This window comes from Pungitius pungitius, chromosome 1, assembly GCF_949316345.1.
Source record: "Pungitius pungitius chromosome 1, fPunPun2.1, whole genome shotgun sequence".
Lineage (NCBI taxonomy): Eukaryota > Metazoa > Chordata > Actinopteri > Perciformes > Gasterosteidae > Pungitius > Pungitius pungitius.
Window position 1 is genome coordinate 6,889,272 of NC_084900.1, and position 23,318 is coordinate 6,912,589.

Below are 23,318 nucleotides of genomic sequence, written 5' to 3' on the forward strand. Positions count from 1 at the left end.
TGCCTGAATTCCCTTTTGCACTTGAAGTACCAAAGATGTCTGTATTATATTTGCATATTTATGAGAAATGTGCGTCACAGAGATTAAGTTAACTGGGAAACCGGCAGTTTGCTCTGGTGTGGAAAAGTGTTTCCCATAAAATGTGAAAGCCAGAAGACATAATTACTTTAAAACATTTATCCTTTAACCTTGTTAGGCTGGGACGTTTGGTTAAGAATTAACTTTCAACAAGATTTGATCAATCCGGTCACAAGAGGGTTACCCAGTAGCTACTAAGATTGTTGGAGCTTGATAAAAAAACAACAAAGGTCCAAACATACAGGTTCTCCTGTACGCTAGATAAATCCAGGGCAATGCATTTGTGCAACACATCAATGTTATCTTGCAAAAACATGGAAACAATATGAACTCCATTACTGAGTGCTTGAGACCAATGTAGCTCAGTGACCCCAGCCAAGTAATTAGAGTTCACACTGAGACCTGACTCTAAAATACAGTCATTATCCCAGCAAAAATACAACCTTTCCAGGTCACATTATTTTGTTTGCAGCAGTAAAACAAGTTTATTTCTGTATTGAGCCACCATTATATTGGCCCCAATCCACTTGCCAGCATTTTATAGAGCACAGAGTGATTGGGGGCGACACAGAGAATCAATAAAAAAGTGGTAACCGCGTGAGCGTGACACATTTGGTATGGGATTTTTGCTTGATTATAGAATCTTTTTATATGCCAGTGTATGCGAGGCATGTGTAGAATAGTTTTCATCACCCTAATTTAACAAGCGTCTCCTGAGCAAAGCCCCAAACGACAGCACTGGATTCTTTACAGGCCCCTTAAGAGCTAATCAGCCATCTTGCAATGAAACAAAAGAGTTTATATTGGGCCCTCTCACACAATAGTCCCAGTGGGTGCCTGTTGTTGGGCCCAAAGTTTTTGGCAAGAAGGAAACTCATCTTGTTGCTGTCTTGGTGATAACTGAATGCAGACAGGAAGGGAACAATGTGAGAACAAAATGTTTTTGTCTAATTTTTTTTGCGGACTGGACAGAAGTTTGTCCGAAGTTCAAATCCTCTTTTCTCTCCTCCTGAAGACACCTAAAAAGACAAAGACATGTAAATATCATGTCTATAACTTTTTGCAGTGCTCCATTAAGTTGGATCTGTTTCACTTGGAACAGTAGGATGAAGAAACGTTTTTGTTTAAATTAAACTGTTTTGCCAACATGTTGGTAGTTCACTGATTGCACAATGACTCAACGACAAGTATTGATAGTAAACGCCAAAAGGTTTATTTTTCTCCATATACCAACCTAGGCGCAGATGATACTATAGATAGATAGATAAGTGTGTATTGCCACTTCAGATTTTGGTGACTCAATGGTGATTCACATTGAGGTTTCACATTTTTTGTGGTCCCTTTGGCCCAAAACCAGTGAAGTGCTTCCTCTTGCTTTTCCCAAAAGACTGTGAATCTCCGGATAGAGGATCCGTGGGACTCTCAAAGGCTGACTTTCAGCAACAGACGCAGGCTGTGCTTTCAAAAACTCTGCACTTCATCAAACACACCAGCAAAGAGAAAGGAGAGGATGACCCCACTCCCACAGCACTACTGGCACCACTGCCAATTTTTCACACAGTTTCCTCAGCTCCTGACCTTTGACCCCCTCCCTAGGGCTGTGTTTGTATTGAGGGCAACCTGCCCCTGTCTAAACTGTCGGCCTGAAGCCTCCCTAGAGGGACACGGCGGGGTTGGCAGGAGAAAAATCCTGCTTAAGCCACTGATAGTAAATCCACCCGTGTGCCCAGCGTGTGCTGCCGTCTCCCTGTGTGGGCGCCGATCATTGTCCTCTCAGCCCTCTGAGGTGAGGTGGTTTATGCATGCTGCTTATAAGCCAGACAATGGACACTTTCGATGAAATACCATTCGGGTCAATATGCCAGAAATCCCTTGGGATGAAAGAAAGAAGAGTGGCAGCAGAAAGAGGTGTGCTCGGAAAGAAAAGGGAGGCTCGAGCAAAAAGAACAGCAGGTGAATGTGTAGGGGTTGACAAAGAGATCATTTGAGTAGCTAAAAAAAGAGAAAAACATATGGCAGTTTAGTAAAACCAATGAGTTGGGGTTTGCATGTTTTTCATAACAATAACCTCAGAATAGGGCATCAGCAAGTCATCTATTTAACCCAGCAACCTTTCGCCAAGCAAGCCCACGTACCCAGAGTGCCTTGACCTCTTGCACTTGTGAGGTCTTGTAGAACAAGCACAATGCTCCATGCCTGCACCAGCTGCACCGCGAGCTCCATCCAGTGTACGCCGGCTCCCCTCCCCTTACATCACTGCGTCTGAAGGCGGAAGGTGGGGATACAAGATTAATGATGGCGCTAACCGCGTATTTATCATCGGGCTGGAGAGTAATGCGACACCTTTCTAATCTGAATATATTTCATTGGGCTGTTATGGCACTCAGCCCTGGGCCCCCACGTGTGTGTGTGTGTGTGTGTGTGTGTGTGTGTCTGTTCGCACTGGAAGTGTATTTGAAAGTATATTTGAAAGTTAATCAAATCTGCTCAAGTTGGTGCATGAGAATGCGTGTGCTTGTAAAGGCCCGTGAGTACCATGATAGCCACACACTCACGCTATCTACCCCCCCCCCCCCCCCCCCCGTGGTAATTACATAAAGATGAAGTTCCCCTTGGGGCCACGCTCCCAGAGATCCTCTCCCGCGATTCCCACCCGCCTTATCAGGCGAACACCTTTCTTCCGTCCTGCGCTCCATCCCTCCCGCTCATTCTTTGGCTACTCTTTTTGGCGCTCAGCAGAAATCAAGATGGATGTCTCCCCGACCGAGATGTGGAGATGGGGAATGTGCAAGGCCACGATGGAGCCCGATAGGCCGCGCATTGGGCGGCCGCCAGTCAGATTGATTCTACTGCGGCCAAGTCTGCCAGATCCATTGACAAACTTTCTTTAGAAGATCATTCTGGGCATGCACAAGACCACACAGAAATAAAAAGTATCCAATAATTTGGCTTACTTTTCAATATTTTGCTTAAAGCCAACTATCGAAACTGGATATAGTATTAACTTAAAACAGGACAGCAGACGAGTGTTTACAATCTTTTCTGCACTCATTCACATGTTTGAAGTGTGGTCATGTGCATTTTTATCAAAATAGCTAGTATAGAGCATTTACACAAACATTCACCCTGTGATTCATTAAATGTCTATGTGGGGAGCTAATTACGATCATTCAGTAGGTACAGTCTTGGTCTTCATACATTCTTTGTATCCACGGGAATCTCTCTCCTAATGTGTGCTGGAAGGGGGGACACACACAGGTATCCTTTCTATCACGAAGATGTTTTCTCCCAGATATTATACATGCTGCTTTCTTTTGTACCCTTTTCATTGCACCATTTATGCGAGTGAATGTATTTCAGATCCAAAGCTTATTTCACACGCTTCATTATCCGAGTTCATTGTTAGGCAACAGCGAGAGAGCGGGGTGTCGGACCAGGATTTTTCAGGTGAATGATTTGGATAAGGTTTACTACCATCTTACCAACCTTTCCTGCGCCACATCACAACAGCAGCAGCTCCGTGAACACAAGAGAATATAATCTCGACACAACTATTACAAGTCAAGGCTCAAGATGTGTTAACAGCCACTTATGTTGTTAAATTCGCTCCAATATCTTGTCTTATCGCATGGTGGCAAGTAGGTCTCCTTGTACCACAATCTTCACTTCACAAAGGTGGCCAATGTTAAGGAAGTGGCTTGGATAGTCACTTTACAACGAGATATAGAATAGTATATTTGACTGATGCTTTTGCCAAATGAATCCACATGGAAACAGTACCTTCTGAATTGTCATTGGTAGCTCAGGGAAAAACTTCTCACTTGACGTGTACCAATCCATCTTAGTTCACTCGCTAGTGCAGGAACCCTTTCAACCTCCATCATGTCAAAGACAAGTAATAGGTCTGGTGCTAGGACAGCGCTGACTGACTCATGATGTTTCAGTGTCATTTCAGCCCTCAGCATATTTGGCCAGCCTTCACAACTATTCCCCCCGCCACAGTGGTTGTATGAATCCCCAGAGGGAGGGACAGTTTATCTGTTGCAGTTAGCAGCTGGTGTCTGCCCCAAAGACCTCAACATCCCCCAGCTAGCGTTTGCCACATCACATTCTAGTCATTTAGCAAACGAGTCAATCACGTGCAAGCCAACTGCCCGTGACTTGAGAATGTCCCCAGTGATCTCACATATACTGATGAGGGGGCAAAATAGAGGCACAGCCTGCTGGGTCATGGTAATGCAGTCAACACAGTCATCAGAAAACAATCTGGGCTTCTGTTCTAGTAATTGCCACTTTGAAATTGTCATGACACAAGTCTGATTGGAGTTTTTAAATTTGGGCCCCGGTCATTGGCCAGTGCTTCTCACACCAAGTTTAAATCTAGGTCTAGTAACCATTATGGGACTAAAATAAGTCAATGAAACTGAAGTTAGATAGTTATGTTGTGGAGTTTAAAGGAATGTGTGGTCACCCAAAATGGTAAAATATAAGGAAGTGAATTGAATAGCATTCTATCTGTACTAAACTAGTGGTACTTTTGTCACAATAGCTATTAAAAAAACAAAAACAAAAGATCCTTCTGAAGTGAATACCCCATTCAATTTTTCAATACATCAGGAATTCAATTTTAGTGGATAACTTCACAATGGTTGCATTATTGCTGCTTCTTTAAGAAAGGTAATACAGATACATACCAGTCTTGCATATCATCTTCTGACTGACAACACTACTTTAGATGTGGCACTTGAGACCGAGGGGCTTCTGTGGAAAGTCCCTTGGTTCACTCCCATCCATCCATCCATTTCTAAATGTGAATTTCTGTTGGATTCACTTAAACAATCACGAGCCAAACTATCTAAGTGCAATGTCAACAAAACGACAAGGTTACAATCTAGTGCACACGCAGGCATATGCAAAACCACCTAACCCCCTCTATCCTCATGCACACACACAAACACACTTGCACATATGCATGCACCGGCAAATACATCTCTATCCCTGTAGTGTGCTCCTTGGCAATATCTCAGTGCCAGTCTTTTAATGAAATGCTCAATTAGGGCCTTTAAATAGGTAATTATGCAGTGCCTAATCCCTTAGCTCCTGGGCCCTATCTCATTTAGATGACACTTGGGCAGGCAAAGTGGGAGGAGCAGGCACAGGGGCCTTGGTTTCTGTCATCAAAGCCCTTCAGTGGTGGAACAGGCGGCCCTGTTAATGATAAGGCACATCCAGGCAGTCAGTCAACAGCGACTCCCAGTGAGGGCCACTGACAGCACAGGAGATGGCAATGTCAGGCTTGACAGTGTCTTAATCATGTTTTTAAATGTTCAGGGGTGGATTCTATTGGGTCGGAGAGCTTGCACAAAGAGGATGCTAGATGGAGAGCGAGGGCAACCAAGACTATTTTTGCAATGTGGGTTTAAAGGCTTTTTTGCGACTATTCCCAATTTAATTTTACATGAAACAAGTTCAAATGGAGAGAAAATATCTTCCAAATGTCAAACTGTTTATTCAGCTTGATGCCAGGCATTGACTAAAGGTTTTGATTTCCTGTACTGACATTTGTTTGAAGGTGGCATTTGATTTGAATTTCAATCTGCAAGCTGGGGCTTGCAGAAAAGGACCTATTCATTCGCTTTCAGCAGCAGAGTAAAACGTCTTGTTTCAGTCTTACAATATACCATCACTGACTGGGGAACTGTTCATGTTTGGTTGCTAACGCAGCAATGGCGAGCATTTGTCTTAGTGTAACGACAAAAGGGGGAATTGTTGCTTTTGCCTCGGGGTGAACCATTGCTTCTCCTCGAATTAGTTGCACAAGCAGCGTGCACAGCCTTTGGTGAGAACAATAGCTGAGCCCGGCTACAAGACCTTTCAAGGGCTTCCAAGAACTTCAGAAAGTTCAGCTTTTTTTTTTTAAAAACCTATTAATCAACAGCGGCCACATCAAAGAGCTCTGTAAACCCCAGTGAAGATACTTGTACCACTGGAATATTTGGGCAGCTTTCTGAGATGCTGTTCAATCCCGTCTCCCCCCCCCGCCCCCCCCCGCCGCCATGTGCTTTGACAGTCTTATCAGAACAGAGATCGGAGATCAGCAACAACAAAATAAACCTGTCTATTCAGCAAAAACACCTGTGATAATATGTGTGGTCCTATTGCCCTCCCTGATGACACAGATGTATTTTCATTCAAAAAGCCTTTCATAAGCTGCTGGGTCGTTCTTTCGCTTGTTGACTCAGGCTTTCTTATCGAATCGGAGTCATGCAAAAAAACAATAGAGCGCAAAATACAGTACCAGTCAAAAGGTTTGATACACCTTCTCATTGAATTGAATGAGTCCAGACTTCCGACTGGTACTGTACATTGAAATATAAGAAATAGCTGTTAGCGTCCTCATGAACAGCAGTATGACCAACAACTAGCCAGACGGCGCCTTAATGCATTTAATTGGTAGAAAAACAATAGAGAATTCAAATTAACAAGGCAACATTTTTCCCTATTAACTAGGTTAGAAACCTAAAGATAAGCCGCCTTTGCAACCGAGGGTCACATGACAAGTGCACTTAAATCATCCACATCCCGATAGCGTACAGCATGCTAGGCTAATTGGAGGGAAATGCACCCGCTTTTGCTTCCGTGCAGTACAGCAAGCATAATGTGGCGTTACATTTTTGCTCAGGGTATATCAAGGCAAATTAGCATTTAGATAATAAAAGACACTTGGCATTCTAATTATTTTGCTGCCCTATGAGTGTAGCGTGTATGCCCCAGGCACCTCCTTACGTCCTTCATGTACGCCTAAGTGCTCCATTTACATACCAAACGGCTTGGCATGTGGACAAAAGCCTCTAAAATGTCAGCCCCGCACAATGCACCTTTGTGTTCAATTGTTCCAAAAAGATAAGGAGGCATATTGTTGTTGACTTATGCCATATGTATTAGCGCGCAACACAATGGCCAGTCCTGTATTATTTGGTTATTTTCAACAGACGTCTGTTTCATGGCAGTGGAAAGCCTTTTTTTGTACTCTCCACGAATCGACGTGAGCTCAGGGTGGGGACACCTCACCCCCCCCCCCCCCCCCCCCCCCGTCCCTTGCTTTTATTACCTCGGCCTCGCGGAAGTGACATTATTCGCCTTCCCACACACCGTTGCTGTGTTGCGGGTAGGTGTCAAAGTGCCAGGAGCATGTGGTGCAAAGGGAATGCGTGCCTGCTCTTTCCTTGTATTTGTCGATTTACTGCACATGAATGCCCGGGTTTCCGCGTGTGGGCGAGTGTGTGTTGGAGTTGCATGTTTCAGGGATGCATCTATTCAACTCTACCTGAGCTCCAATTTGTTGTTATTTGGGTGAGGAGAGTTTGCATGCAATGTGTGTCTTATCCTCCCATTTCTTCACCTGCTGTCACCTTTCCAGTTCCCTCCCTCCAGGAAAAGCAGCACCTTTAGACTATCAGAGTGGTCTTACCACGTTTATCTCCTCCTCAGCAGCCCCTGCTTTTCCTCCCCGTATTCTTCTGCTGCTCCTCTCCTCCTCCTCCTCCTCCATCTCTCTCACGTTGCCCCCGTTATGCGTACAAGCACAGGCGAAGCGTGAGAAAAGCTGGCAGCGAGGCACATTCTCTTGCTTCCCTCCCTCTTCCTCCACCTCTCTTGCTCTCCACCCGGCTCCCCTCTTGCCTCTTTCCTTCCTCCCCCACCCTCCCCCCTCCTATCCTCGCCACCTCTCTGCCTCGTTGCGCCCCATATCCATTATATTTCCACCCGTCTGCTCTGCCCTCCCCTAACTCCCCTTTCTTTTTTCTGGTTCATAATATGTAACATGATTTAGCCCTCCCCTGTTCATGCGGCATAAATTCAATCCAAGCCATTCCAGGTTGCCTGCTGCTGCGTCTGCCTTTTCCCCCCCCTTATAACTCCCCTCCCCCATCCTGCCACACTCGTCGCTCTTTTCATGATTTAGCCTGTTTGCATGATAACGTGTTTTTTTTTCCCGGTGCCGAATGCTGATGCGCAAGGTCAAGCACCACCCAAGTGGCACAGGCGGTACTATAGTAGGCGCCCACACTGTGACCAGCAAACGCAGCACAACAGAAGGCCGCCCGACAGTCACGCCGCCATTTGAATAGTTTACACAGCTCACACGCACTGGTTGTACTGGCTGCTCGTTCGAATCCACCACACAATGCAAAAGGTAGTCGCGGCGACTATTAGAGTTCAACGGGCAGCACGCTTTTCCTGTGTCATCAAGGTCAAAGGACGTGACAAAGATGAAATACGGCGCTTCGATCCCCCCCCCCGTCCCCCCTCTCCGTCAGTGTCCTTAAAGCTAACTCGATAGCCATGTAACGCCGTGTGTGTTTGTTTGTGACTGCACTGTGTGCTGGTATTCTTCCGAGGAGCAGCACAACGGGGGCCCTGGGATAATCAGTCACTAGACTGCAGGTCAGGGTCTTGTACTGTTGGGACCATCCATCTGAACCCAACAGCTGCTGGGAAACGTGGTGATAGGAAAGGGACGAGAGAGAGAAAGATGGGGAGAGAGAGAACAAGAGGCGAGGTAGATCAGGTGGAGAGAAAAGTCAAGGAGAGGCTTTTGAAAACGAGTGGGAGGAGGAGGAGGAGGAGGAGGAGGAGATTTGTGAGCTGAAGCTACATCGTGATTTTTTATTTTTTTTGCTCAAGGTCAGTTCGGGTGGTCTGAATTCTCAAGAGGACACAAAATGCTCTCTGCACCCAAACAAAGTAACGGTTTTCAATTTGAAACGTCCTCTCCTTGAACTATGTTCTCAATACAAGCTGTTTTGTTTTACAGCAGTTCATATTTGATGCAGACGTGCAGCCTATATTTTCAATGGTATGCATTCACATGAAATGGGAAACTATCACATAAACTAACAGGTGGATGACTGCTATTTTACTCCATTACTGGAGGGGGGGGAAATTTTAGAGTTCAGGTCATTTTCACAGGACGGCTTTGAAATCCACCAGGAGCAATTTCGCAACCGACACACAACCGCGATGGGATTGTGATCGCTCCGTTGTCCCACAGCCGCAGCAGGTGCTTTTAAGCCAATTATTACACAGACAAATGTCATCTGATGCAATTAGCTTCCTGCTGCGCGTCTGATGTTGGCCGATTCATTCATAAGAAAACAAGATACGACCAAATGGCGGTTACACCGTTGGCGGCATTTTTTCTACGCAACAAAAATGAGTCCGGCTCTCACAGGCAGAACTGTAAACCCCCACTTTCTCAAATACAGTACGAGGCAGCACCCCCCCAAATGGAGGATGTGGGGAGGGATGGCGAAAAAGTAAATAAGCAAGTAGAGCAAATAAACTCCCGCTGTGTGCTTGTCAGGGTCTTTCATGTTGAGGCTGCTCTTGAGGGCATAGCTTAGCTTAGCTTGAGGGATGTTATTACACATGCCGGCTGATCGGGAGCGATGTGTGAGAAACGGCCTTGTCACTCGGCCTTAACTCACAAGTAGCGGCTGATGAAAAAGGAAATTGTTTAATCGAAGAAAAAGGAAGAGGCGTTGAGAAAGAAACTACAGCTAAGGAATGGGCTTCATGCAGATCAACAGACTTTAACAAAAAAAAAAGATAAAAGAGGGACACAGCTACCATGTGAAACATATCGTGACTTACGCCCAACTTAACCTCTCGTGATGAGGAAGTGGGGATCGGCAGAGGTGGTGGGTGGGTGTAGATGTATGAGAGAGCCTTTGATGAGCTTATTTTTATAAATCTGGTCATATGATGTTTTTAGAAACCCTTGGGGCCCCGTGAGTGGGTGCCTGTCACAGGAAGCCGGGTCTCACCGTTTCTGCAGAGCGAGTGGAAGTCCTGGTGCGCAGCAACCCGTGCCCTTTAACATGCCCTTTGACCTTGAAGCCTTAATCTCATCGCCACTGATGCTCTCCCACTTCTCAAAGAGGGGAGAAACAGAAGACAGGCCATTGACATCGAGGAGGGCGATGTGCTTGTGCGTTACCCAGAATCTTCATAGTTGATCCTTTTAAATTGGTTTTGTCATTTGTCATTCCTGGACTAAACATGAGCACCGGGAAGATCAGGCAGCCTGTTTGAATGAACAATAAAACAAGAATACTATTAAAATGCCAGTGCTATTTGTTATAATGTTTCAATGCATTGAAATCAATAATAATGTAGGAATGCAATACTAAAAGAGTATTGGCAAAAAAGTGAAAGGTGGATATTTTAAACAACCCTTTAATAGCAAACCATGGCTAATTCCTTGAATGCGGGTGGTTTCGAAGAGTTCTTAAATCAAAAATGTTGGCAGCTGAAGGAGCCGTGCTCCGGCTACTGCTCTCCACCTTGCTGATACTTAACATCACCCCCACTTTCTGAAGCAGGGTCCGTCTCTGACAGCATCCGGCCAAAGTAAAACAGAGAACCCCCCCCGAGATCATTCCAGTACTTGCTGTGTAGCGTTGCAGGTGGAAAGTGGGGGGGTAACCACTGCATTCTCGAAACGCCGCTCATCCAGAGGGAAATAGAAAGTCCTGCCTCATAAAAACACACTAATTCTCATTTGCTCCGCCTGGCTGGGCATGATACCGGGCAATTCTTTGTAAGCCATTGCAGTATGGATCACATCCCGTGTAGTTTTGCTGAGCTTTGTCCTTGCATGTGTTGGGCTAATTACAGAGGGATTGGCCTTAATAGATTTGGTGGCATTTTTTGTGGCTGCTTTGTTCTGTTAGGATAACATATTGGTGAATCCACTGTACTTCCTTGAAGTTTAATTCAGTTGGTGCATGAGCCTGAAATTAAAAACACCCCGTTTAGAAATCCCCTGGAGCTGGCCAACGTTAAATTAGTCAACTCGCACGAAGGATGAGCACGACGTGGCATAACTGCTGTGCTCAAACCCATGTTGAACGTGTAAGCCTTCCTCTGACAAGTTTACTGCAGCACATGACAGAGTCCTTTTTTTAACTCATCTGAAAACAGCCAAATACAAACAACACCCGCTGAAATGAGAATAGAGACCAGCCATTACATAGAGCCTAAACATCCCACCCTCATTCTCTTTCACATTTCTGATAAGGATCATGGCGAAGGAGAAAGAGTAGACAGCTCAACAGCCCCTTTCTCCCCCCCCCTTTCTTTTTCTAATTAACATTGTGCATGTTGTCAGGCTTTGTTTAATAATGCACGATTGCTATCAGCAGCAAAATCCTTTGAATGGAGCTCCACTGAATGGGAACACAATAATACCACCAGGGGCTCAGGAAGAAAGAAAAGATTGTGTTTTTTTCTTCTTCTTCTATTGTGAGAAATGTTCAATGGAAAGCATCAATGCTACCGAATGTATTCAAGTGGAGGTGCAGAGCTCAACGCTAAAAAGGCCATGTTGAGGATGAAATGGGCAAAGGATGTTAAGCCCTCTACTACTGTACATGCTCGTACACGTGATCAAACGTGCATTAGCACAAGCTTTGCTCACAAAAGAGCTGCAGCTAAATCCATAGCCAGATGCAATTCCCTTGTAACAACACACGCCTTGAGTCAACACCAAATACAATTGCTTCCATTTTTTGGTCTAAATCCAGGTTTTCATTGGGTGGTTTTTAGCCATTAGCTACTCCTTTTATTTACTCACATGCCAAAGCCTCACTGGTTGTTACCCGACATAAACAGTAGATGCTTGTGATTGCCTCTGTTGCTGTGTGCCCCGCATCCAGGAAAGGTAGTGCTGCCGAGTTGTGCTTTCTTGCGCGCAGCCTAATGTCTTGTCGTTGTGAAAATGTACAAATGAATTAACTCAAAGGCTATTACTTAGATCTGGAGCGGCAGATGCGTGAAACAATAACCGGGGGGGAGCCGGGCCGGCTGTACCTGCACTACTCATGATCACGCCGCAGCTCTGTCACCTCGCGCCCTGCTCGGGTTTTTCCATTCCAGTTAAGTCAAATTAAAGTCAAAGTCGCCACAAACGCTACTGACGTGCAAATGCTGTCTAGCGCGCTCAGGTGTATGTATACGCATTTGGGATCGTGAGCGTGTGCGCGGCGGCGGCGGCGCAAGCGGGGGATGAGATTGCCTCAAATTGATTCCCTTCGCCACACGTCCCCCGCTCTCTCGCGCTTGCCGCTAGCCCTGCGGCGCTTGGAGACAGGTAGTCATGTCTATCTCCCCCCCAACACAAATCGAGTGTGACAGGTGCGCTATCTTCCCGTCTTTTCTGCCATTTACAGCCCACAGAAATGAAAGAGGGAGAGCTAGTGGCGAGAAAGAGGATGATTGGTAACAGGGAAATGAGGTACTTTGTCATCATTGCGCCTAGTGATTGGGCTTAGGGGGTCTTCTTTTTCTTTTTTTTCTTTTGCTTTTAGTGGGTGGCGGTCAAATCTGCAGATAAACAGTCCCAATAACACACGATTTCCTGCGGAAGCATTTGAATCGCTGAAGCCGCAGATTCCCCAAACTTCCAAACATTGTGGATCTCATGGGCCACAAAGTGTCTGCACCTCTCCCAGTGGCCACACCTTAAAAGACAACGTACTGCAGCACATTGCAGGCCGACTAACTGGTGCGCTAACCAGCGGTACAGTATGTCATCAGAGCTCAGACACTTGGATTAGCAGGGAAGCATCACGCATTACGAGCCCAAGACTACCGCTGAGCATCCATCACGAAGGATCAAGCTCTGGCTTAAGGGAATGGATGACAGGGATAGAGGCGGTTTGCAGCAAATACTGGCCCACTGTATCACATTGATTTTTACAGCCAATGTAGTGGCCCTTGGATAAAAAGCTGAGCCATAAAAAGGCAACACTTAGCCACTCAGTCTGGTAGATTTTATTTGTTCGAGCTGCACTGGATGAAGTGCTCTGTGTTTGTGTGTGTTCCTAAAGCCAAGCAACTGCCATCACTTTGGATGGGCATTTGGAGCTATTGAACCGTGTACATTATGTTGAGCCCCCCACCCCTTCTCTTCCCCACTATAGTAGTAGGGGAAACAGTGTCCTTTAACTAAGCATCTTGTATTGTTCTTCAGTAGTACCCAAGAAAGTTCCCAAGTGATTAAATTGACTAGACTCTCAATTTAAGGAGTACGAAAAAAAGCTTTCAGCATTTGTGAATATATCTGGTAGTTCCGGACATGCAACAGAGGCGCCTTTTATTTGAAACAGATATCAGCGGTATCTTAAGAGGACTTAAAAAGTCCTCTTAATATACCGCATATTTAATTGCCGCTTGCGACCAAAGCCGTGAAGGCAAAATCGCATTAGCCCACCGTTTCATATGTGTGGTTTCTCCTCCTCTCTCTTGCGCTCTCTACCGCTCTCGCGCACACGTGCACACACATTGTGTGAAGTGACTATTCCATTTAGAAAACTGTCAGAACATACCCCGTGAGCACATCAGCCTCTTCCTATCCTCTGTCAGCTCCAGCTGAGGCTGTGTGGGGGTATGTCAGAAATGTGCAGGGATAGATAAAACCCGTTGAGCCAAACAGCTTTGTTTCATTCACTCTCTCTCTCTTCTTCCCTCCTTTTTTTTCCCCCTCCCTCCCTCTCCCCATCCCTCCTTGCCTTTGCATAGGCTGTGAATACCCTGCATCTGAGAAATCAGACCAGACTGACTCACAGGGCTCTGTGAGCCAGCGCCACCGAGGCTGCCAAAAGCATGCTGGTGCCAAGCTGTCCCACCATGCACAGAGCCAGACCCACGCTGCTGCTGGTGCCGCTGCTGCCGCTTGTCCTGGGTCTGTTTCTCCACCTCGCCGACGCTCAAAGTAAGTGGACCGTCGGCTTTCATCTGGGCCCCAAGTTGTTGTGTCCTGCTGGGTTGGGGGACGGAATGGTGGGATCTGTTTTTTTTTTTTTTTTGCACTGAACGTCATCAGAAACATCAGTGCTCCATGTACAAACATGCAACTGCCATAAATACTTAATGAAACAGACACACATCAATCTGGGCTGTGATGAGACACTGGGGGAGATGTCACCACGAGCAGTAGAACATCCTCGTGCACATTTAAGGTGCATTGTTGACCACCGACTCACACACTGTGTAATAACACGAGCCAGTTTGCTCAGTGTTGTGTCCCGTCTTAATCACTTTCAGACAGGACACAAGGATTCAATAAGCCATTCAGAGTTTTCACTGAGGATGTGACGATGACATCATTCCATTCCATGATGATTCTACGACCCTTGATCTCCAGTCCAATACCAGTGTAAAAAAAAAAAAAATCATACATGCTTTATTTACCATTTGCATAATGTTTTTGTTTTTTTCACACACATATTACAACTTATTGATTATTTGCTTCAAAAACACAAGCAAATAACATCAGCTTCAGTTTCACTCAGCAGAGAGAGACTATGCTGCCCACCGGCTGCTACCAGCTAATGTTGGAAGTTGTCTGACGTTGTAAACGATTAAGCATGTAAACAGGATCCTGTAGAAACCCAAGTTACAGGTGTGAACTAGCACTAGTTACAGGTGTGAACTAGCATGGGAATCGACAAGTAGTAGCCTTAGCTTCCACACCATACACACACACACACACACACACACAGAGACAATGATCCATCTCTGTCTCATCAGACAATCACAATGTGTTCTAGCGCCTTTTTTGCCACGACATTTTTCCCTCGCAGAGACCATCATGTGAACCAGAAATTCTGAGGCCTCAGCCAAAAAGTCATTGGAAATGAGTTACTTGACATCAGACTGCTGCCCATTGATGTGTGACAACAGTTTTCAAACCTCATTGAGCTCTGGTCCTGCACCCACCCCATCCTCTCCCTCCCCTTTTTTTTTTACACTAAGATCCATGAATCATTAGCTGCTGGAGTCACAGAGGGATGAATAAAAGTTTTATTGCTTCCTTTGCACTGACTGAAAATCCCCCCCCCCCCCCCCAGTTCAGCTAAATATCTCTGACTGAAGGCATCACTCACCCAAGGTCATATACAAAAAAGAAGAGCAAAGCGAAATTGATGGGAGAGATTCACAACCATGTGCTTGAGAAATGTTCTCTGCAATCTGTTCAAATGCGTTTTATTTTTCTGCTCTGTCTCCCGCCACATATGTCTCACAGCGGGGGAGCGGGAAGCGGAGAAATGTAGTCGCCGTTTATCCCCCGTTTTATGTGCAGCCCGAGGATTTATTGACACGATTTAATTACGGGGCCTTGCCAAAACGGCATTAACAGTCGATAAACGTTACCATTGAGGGGACTCTTTAGTAGTAATCTTTTCAGAAACTCCCATCTTTCACGCTCGAGTGTGATTTTACTAAACAACTTTGATGACGAAACCCCCCCCCCCCCCCGAATAAAGAAAAACACTCCTGCAAAACCCTTCCCCTCAGACATCTGCCTTGACAAAACTTTCCCTCTCACGTGTCCAGACATTCCACAGTCACATTTGACCACCCGTGTAATAGAGACCTGTGCGAGTGTAGTCAGCAGCTCACAAATTATGACGCGACCCCCCCCCCCTCCTTTAGCTGTCTGGCTCTGAGCAGCTGCTGCTACCTCATACTCTTACTTAGACAGCTGTGCCGAGTCATCGTTTCGGGAAGCCAAAACAAACGTATCGCGAGGCAGCCACAGCGGCGGTGTGTTGGTGACTGAGGGGGCTGTGTGGGAGGTCACGGAGGTTGAGCTGCGTGTCCCGTCTGTAACCGAGGTAAGAGAGCAAGTGTTTGTTGCCTCCAGCCAGGAACCACTTCAGGCAGCACACGTTAGCCGCGGGATTTATTTTTTTTGCTCCTCTCCGTTGCTGCACAGCTCGATCCCCCCCATGCACGCGTCCTCCCCTTCTCGACTCCATTGTTTTTTTTTTTCTCTTAAATCGCTCTCTGGCCAATTTTCTTTTTTTCTTTTTCTCCCCCCCCTGCCTGCGTCTTTGTCTTCCCCCCTACCTTCTCCCCTTGCCGTTTGGAAGCAGTGCAACAGCCCCTTCCAGCGACTGAGCAGCTCTTTAATTTCCTCTCCGGTGTGCCGCTGCATACGCACAGCCGGCCCAGATGCACACTGGGGCTCTCTCCCCCCCCCCCCCGTCCCTCCCCTCCCTCCCTCTATCTGTGGTGCGCGCCGAGAACAAAGAGACCTCCACTCCACGTTCGGTCTGCTCCAGACGGAGAACCAGAGAACCAAACGTCGGGCCGCGTTTAAAGGGAAAGCGGCCCTCTGTCGGCGCTCTGGATTCATTTGGGTTTGAGCTGGCCTCCGGCTGTGGACAAGGTGGAGGATATGAGACAGGACGGAGAGCAGGACAAGCAAGCGCTTTGTGAGCAAATGAGTCCGGTTTAAGCATGACGGATATGGAAAATGATTCATAGCGATAGCGGGTTGTGTAGCTATGCTTGGATGTCGGTCAGTTTTCACCCAGCCATTTTGTATTTGTTGTCTTCTGCCTTCTCTCTGCCTCTCGTTTTTCTCCTTCACCGTGTCCCCCGCTCGCTCTTCAAATGTGAACCAATTAATTTGTGTGGCAAATTGGGCTTGGCAAAAGCTTGAATGAAGGGCATAATTGTCCCCGGTGAGCCAAAGGGACGGATCGCGAGCGACGGACAAACAATTCCCCTTCGTGTCTTTGGCTCAACAGCAATGCAAAAAAGGGAAGCATCTGAGGGCGAGAAGAGAGCTGGGAGCATTGAACACGTCCACCTGAGCGCGGACGAGGCAGGCCGTACTACATAACTGGATAGTGTTTCATGGGTTGGACACTAAAATGAGAAAGGAAAAGAGCCTAGCGTTAAAATGTTAATGTCTCAATGTAGATAGAATGCCTCCTTTTGGGGATCAAGATGTAGCTACTTCAGCATTTTGTCGTCTTCCTCAGTCACATCAAAATATGGTTTCATAATATATTGACGATTAGATATATCTAGTGGAAGGGGCTTGCACTCCCTCCCCATGCTGTGTGTGACCGTGTCAAACCCTGGGCATAACAGTGTTTTAATTGATTTTCCTGCTCGCTAGTGGATGCCAAGGTGAGCCTAAGTAAGCCAGCATGCTTCTCTTTAACGCGTCAAATGAGTATCGACAGCCTCAGCAAACATTAAGACGTTAGCACTCAAAGCACTGCGCACACCCGAAGCGCACGCGCGAGCGACATCACATGCACGCGAGGATCCTTTCGAGCGCGCAATCAAAGGTGGACCACATGGGAGGAAAAAACTGCAAATTGTCTACTGATGCGGCACTTCTGTTGAGCCACTGCGGTGTGAGAAAAGCCAGATACGGCAGGATGGGGGCAAACTTAGTCACATACAAAACACGATTATATCTTTTAATGTGTGTTAAATAATCATAAGAGACGTTTTCCTCTATCTTGTTCCACTTGAACTAAATCATCATGCTTCAGTTTTCCATATGTTATCTCTGAAACAAGTCCGTTTCAGTGTTTTGTGGGTGAAATGTCGTGGTAGCGTCTGCGCCTCTGTATGTCAGGGAGGTGCATGTTGGGATAGACGGGATCAACTGAGCACACACGCCCACACAAGCACACACAAAAGGCACTTGGATAGAAAGGGAGCAGCCCCAATGACATGCATGTGGACAGAAACACATGCACAAACCCTCAAACAGGATCACCTTGTAGCAAGTCCGAAAGCTAATTATACTCTATTCCCCAGATGACATCAGGCTGTAATATCTATGATTTATGCATGCCTGGACTAATATGAATTATTGTAAAATAGTGTTGTATTTGCATATGAGCTTCCGGGCTGTACTGAAATTAGCATTTTTTACAACAGCTCAAATAAAATCCCTCTGCTTAATTTGCCTGTATAATAATTTGATTTGAATTAAGTTCATTTCATTCCTTTTTACTCTCCTACCCACACTGCACCGACGTAAAAACCATACACACGCAGACACGTTTAAGCACGCACACACACACATACAGTATGTACTCTCAACCTACATCCACCACACACACACACACACACACACCCTGGTCTCACTCAGACCTGCAAATAAACACACGCATCTTAAATGTTTGCCTATACACATAAAATGAGATTAATGCAAGAGCCGAACTGAACCCATGGTGGTTTTGATCCAACTTTGAATTCATGTTACACACCAGCCCCCCCCGTCCAGCACCTCGTCACCTTTCTGCCGGAGACCGCTCAAGTGGAAATCACATTGTTGCCTCATCGCATTCATTTCAGAACAGGCTCAGTACAGGACATCAAAATCTGAGAACAATTAAAAGTTGTGAAAACAAATTGCCATGCAGCGGTTTGGATTTAAACCTCGAGAGAAGACTGGGACTCTGAGATAAAACAATCTTATCAGATACAGGTGAGATGCATCTTGCTCGCAGGTAGAACTAAATTAGTAAGATGGCATTATTGTTTTCATGGCCTTAAAAAAATGCCTGTACCAAGTCTGTGGCAACAATGTGCTGTGCAATTATGTTTAAAGGTTGTATCGGGGCTGTTATTACCTCCATGAAAGCAGATCTTTCTGGCAACAACACCCATGTGTATTATTTAAGGCCATTAGCCTCATCTATGGATTTCAGTCAGTTTTCCTCGCACTCAGACCAAAGAATCTCACAAAAGCCAAGCAATTTTCACCACACTCCTGACCCTCCCACTCTTAAGAAAAGTAGATAATCACATACAAAACGAAGATGTTGTACAGGCCCAGATGCAGGTGATTAAAGGCCAGGTTGCCAACCACGCTATATCTAAGTGCACTTATGTCAGCAAGACACATTGACTTGAAAATGGTGGGGTAATTAAACCATGCTGTACCATTCGTGGTTCAGAGTGGGAATATTGACATAACTAAAGCACCATAATCCAAATTGCAAATCAATCAACAAACTCCCAGAATCCCCTTTTCTCGAAATCCATATATCTGAATACCTCAAGATGAAATGGCCGTCTATCATGCTGTGGAAGGGTATGGATTCCAATCGGACCAGCACCTCCTTATCCCCTAGCTATTAGGGGGCCAAAAAACACAATAGAGGACCGTGTTAACGAAATTTACAAGACTAGGTCTCTATGCTCAAACAGTGTGTTTTTATCTAACACACACACACACACACACACTCGCACAAAGGGTACCTTGTAGCAGGCCTTTGAAGCCGGGATCAGCAAAATGCCAGCTGTTTTGCATCTGCTCGGCTTACACTTGGCACTATGCAGGCCTTGCAGGAATATGTACTAAATCTGATCACCCTTCGTACGCCGCGCCAGTGAACTGTATAACAATGCGGTGTTTTGTGACATTGCCCCAGTGACGGTGCAATTAATAGATGGATGCTGTAGCTGCAGTGATGGGATTACTGGACCAGTCTGAAATACATCAGCGTTTCCTGCACAGATCATGTTTTACCGCAGTGTAATAAAGTCTGAACAATAAAGACCTGCTCAGAGTATACATCATCTCCACATCCTTTATTCTAAAGGCAGGGGATTCATTCCAAAATGTAGACCGGAGACTGACGGATGACAGTTTGGTTGATTGAAACAGTCTGTAACTGGTGGAGATGGTTCTGACGTCACACCTGGCTAGTCTTGAAGCCCATTATGCTACAGGATAGAGCCATCTGTATATCCCTGAATTTGTCTCTTTTTCTCAATGTGTTTGGAGGGAGGGGATGGTCTTTTTGTGCATTTTTATAGTCCATAAAAGTTCTGTACCTCGGAGATTATGCATGTGTGTATGTGTGCCTCTCTATCTGTGCATGTGAGGTTGTGTGGGTAACACCTGGCCCTAGGCTAGCGCTTTGGTCTCACTCCAGGGGTCCTACCAGTGCGTCACGTTGAAGCGCTCTCAGCGCAGCACATTTGTGTGCCTCTGGGGTTTGTTGAGATTCTGCAGTGGGTTTAATGGTCCAAACCATTCATCTCCACGGACTGGCTTGAGGCGATCTCTCAGTTGCAGCAAGAAAGCTTATATTCCCACCTTCTTACCTACAGCACTCTCTAATGCTTGACGCCGATAGGGAATCTGTAAGCCCTGAGCTCCTCTTGTCACAGTTAATTTATATTCGGTGGAGCGATGGAGTGAGTGCTCAAAGTCCGTCTTTGAAGAGTCGTCTTTCTCATCCGATACTCTCACAAACTATATCCGTAACTTTTTCTCCCGTACCTCTGCTCCCCTCCACTTGTTTGCTTGCTTGCTTTCTCACTCACTCATTAGCTCACTGTCTTGAACACTTATTCACATACTTCCCGACTTACACTTGCTCCCTCTTTGGCTTTCTCTGTGCCGCCGAGTGACTCGTGTCAGCCGCTCAGATTTATTGTGACACACAGCCTTAGTGTGGTTTATTCGTTATGGCAAAAAGAGTAAAAGCCTCAATTAAGGGGTAAAAATGCTCTCACGCCATAGGCTCTTCCAGTTGAAACTGAGCCAAGCCCTTGTTTCTAATGGCATGCACGCTAAGTGCTCATCCCATCACGGCGCAGGTCACACAAAATGCATTCTCCAATACACACACACACACACTTACCAAAGGGTCCCTAGACATTTATGAGGCGCTTATACAGCATCCATCATAGCATCCGTGAACAGTCTGTTTCTCTTCCGCTTTAAAACTCCCTTGGTGCCATCCTTTACGTCATTCATCATTTTCTCATTAACTGATTAATTACCACAATCCCATCCATCACTTGAGTCATGATAATGGATATATCAAGTGTTCAATGTTGAGGCGTAAAAACCGAGAGGGACAATGGAATACAGAGTGGTCATTTGCTTTGAAAGGTATCATCTGGTTTTCCTTCCTGAAGAATCACATATACCAAACACATATAGCTGACATATATTATGAAACATGAACTTTAAGTCCATCTTAAGCTGGATCTGTAAACGGTAATTAATCCTCATCTTCCCACTTTATCCCTGCCTCAGTGTGACAGCACACGAGAGCAGGACGCGGGGGAAGAGGGGAGAAGGCTGTTGATGTCAGGATTCATGCCAACATGGGTTTCTTTAAGTATACCTTCCAAACAATGATTGTCCCACTCTCACACTTGTGCCCCTCGTAGAGAGGAAAAAATAAATACTCATCAGCCTTGAACAGACTCTCCTTCACTTGCTGAGTCTTGTTCTTGCCACTGCTTAGGTAAGAAATGTCACACCGCATGAGCTTCTGCCTCTCATTACATGGCACAAATGAATTCCCTGAGCTTTTCCCCTGTTGTGATTACTCAAGGACGGTTGTCCATGGAAAGGGTAACCTGTAGTTTCACCATCAAGTCCCACAGGGACAACCTTATTTGTGTCTTTGGCACAAATGTGCAACTCCAATGGGAGGAGAACAGGAATGCTCAGGAGTCAGTCAGCAGCTCGCAAAATTCTTCCCGGAAGGCCTGAACATGACTCGATGACCAGCAGGTTGTAAGCACATTGCTTTCTAATCTCAGGGCCAGGTATTTGCCTTGAAATACACAAAGAATAAAATGAAGATTATTGTGCATCCACGTTAGTTGTGTGCACAGCCTGGCATGCATATGCCAGCATCCATGCACAGTCAACGTCTGCACAGCATGGACAGAAATAGCACTGTGTCCTCACAAATAATGGACACCTAATAGAACCAAGAGATGGACAATATGGCTTATCTGTAATAATATGCTTTCATTCTCCATTACTGCCAAAGAACACCGCTGATCAGATGGTCTACAAAACCCACTTTGACCTGTTCCAAGAACAACCATAATCTGTGATGACTGCCCTTAGTAATGTGGTGTATGCACAAAAAACACCTTAAAATGAAATAAATGATCCACAAATAAAATGTAGGTGGGGAGAAATGGGTCAGACTGACCATCAGAGTGGAGAACGTCCACAGACATGGAAACACAAAGAACATGGGGCACAGCGACGAGGAGTAGATAGAAAAGACAGATCTTAGATGGAGATTAACTGAAATAATGGAGGGATTGAGTTTCAAAGGCATTTAAACCAGATGAGGCAATAGAATCAGGGAAAGAAAAATAATATGCGAGTTAAGAGATTTCTTTTATGTTTCTTCACTACTTAGTCAGAACTCTTCATTCTTCTTTCACAAGGCTTAAAGATAATTTCCAAAACCAAATCGTGGAGCATACAACTTTAATCCTACAGATATGATAAGGTTCCTAACGTCTAATGAAATCATCCCAAACGTTCTTTGAAAGATCAGAAATGTAATAATGAAAGTCAAAGGTATACAGATTAAAGATATTGCATTTTGGGATACAATATCACCATTTTAATCTTACTTCAAGTGTCTTGTGACACACAAAGAAAGAAGTCATTTTTCTGTCTCGAAAGTATTAGTCATTACATTTTTAAATTTGACTTTAACCAACTTCTATCAAAGCTGGGAGTCGACACCAAAAGGCTATATGCATATTTTTCCGTTGCATGCACAATGGGAAGCACTGTGAATTTCGGTATTATTATGATAGCAAATGGATGCCCAAGCGTTATAGCAAAAAATAAAATAACAATACAGCTTTATGTGTGCTGGCTGAAAAAACGGGAGCTGAAAATGCAATCTTGTGTCAAAATCGTATTCCATCGCAACAGACCTTCAGCCAGGAGAAAATAACCCAGGTCCATCCAACTTAGTAGTAATCAATTGGTTGCATAATAACTAAAGCGATTCAGGGATGAAGATGGGAGTCACAGTAATAGCGAACAAATAAGCAAAACAGATCTATGAGAGGGCATTCTTATCTCAAGATCTCGTGGAAGGCGGCCCCTCTCGCTTCGCCACGCTTCACTCTGGGGTTTCATTTGGTTTTATCCCTCGCACAAAAGCTTGACTGACAATATGGGCCAGAGATTGTTTCAGGTACAATGAGAGTAATTATTTGGATTGCATGGGGTATGCAGGGATAGAACATCACAGCTGACTATTATCCGCGCCTTTTTTCACGCTTCCTAGTCCCCATTAGTGCATCCCTCCTGCATCGTGCAGCGCCCTTCTGTCACTGTAATAAAGTCAAATTGCGAGGACGCTTCTGGTCTCAGAGAAAAACTATTGGGGCAAAATTTAAATTGTAGACATTGTAAACAGTAGAGCCTGTGTAGGGTACTGAGAGGAGCTGTGGGCCCTGGTTGCACGCATGCATAGGGCTTCTCCGAGGGCAGATCTATGCACCCGCTCACTGCTCTACATCTGTCCACGATCTGGAATGATCGATTGGGTGATAATGAAATTGTCCATCCCCGCTTGATATGGATTAATAATTGCCCACTTATGCCCTCCTGA

The 23,318-nt window shown here is 45.5% G+C and overlaps 1 protein-coding gene across 43 annotated transcripts in view; it reads left to right on the forward strand.

Annotated features, from left to right (window-relative positions):
• LOC119223808 (receptor-type tyrosine-protein phosphatase delta-like) overlaps positions 1-23,318 on the forward strand; it is a 291,447-nt gene that overhangs the window by 197,163 nt on the left and 70,966 nt on the right. For all 43 annotated transcript variants that reach the window (XM_037481241.2, XM_062560985.1, XM_062561004.1 and 40 more), the window contains one exon: positions 13,666-13,858. In XM_037481241.2, the coding sequence (XP_037337138.2) occupies positions 13,750-13,858 (109 nt within the window). In that variant the 5' untranslated portion in view covers positions 13,666-13,749. The remainder of the gene's footprint in view (positions 1-13,665; positions 13,859-23,318) is intronic.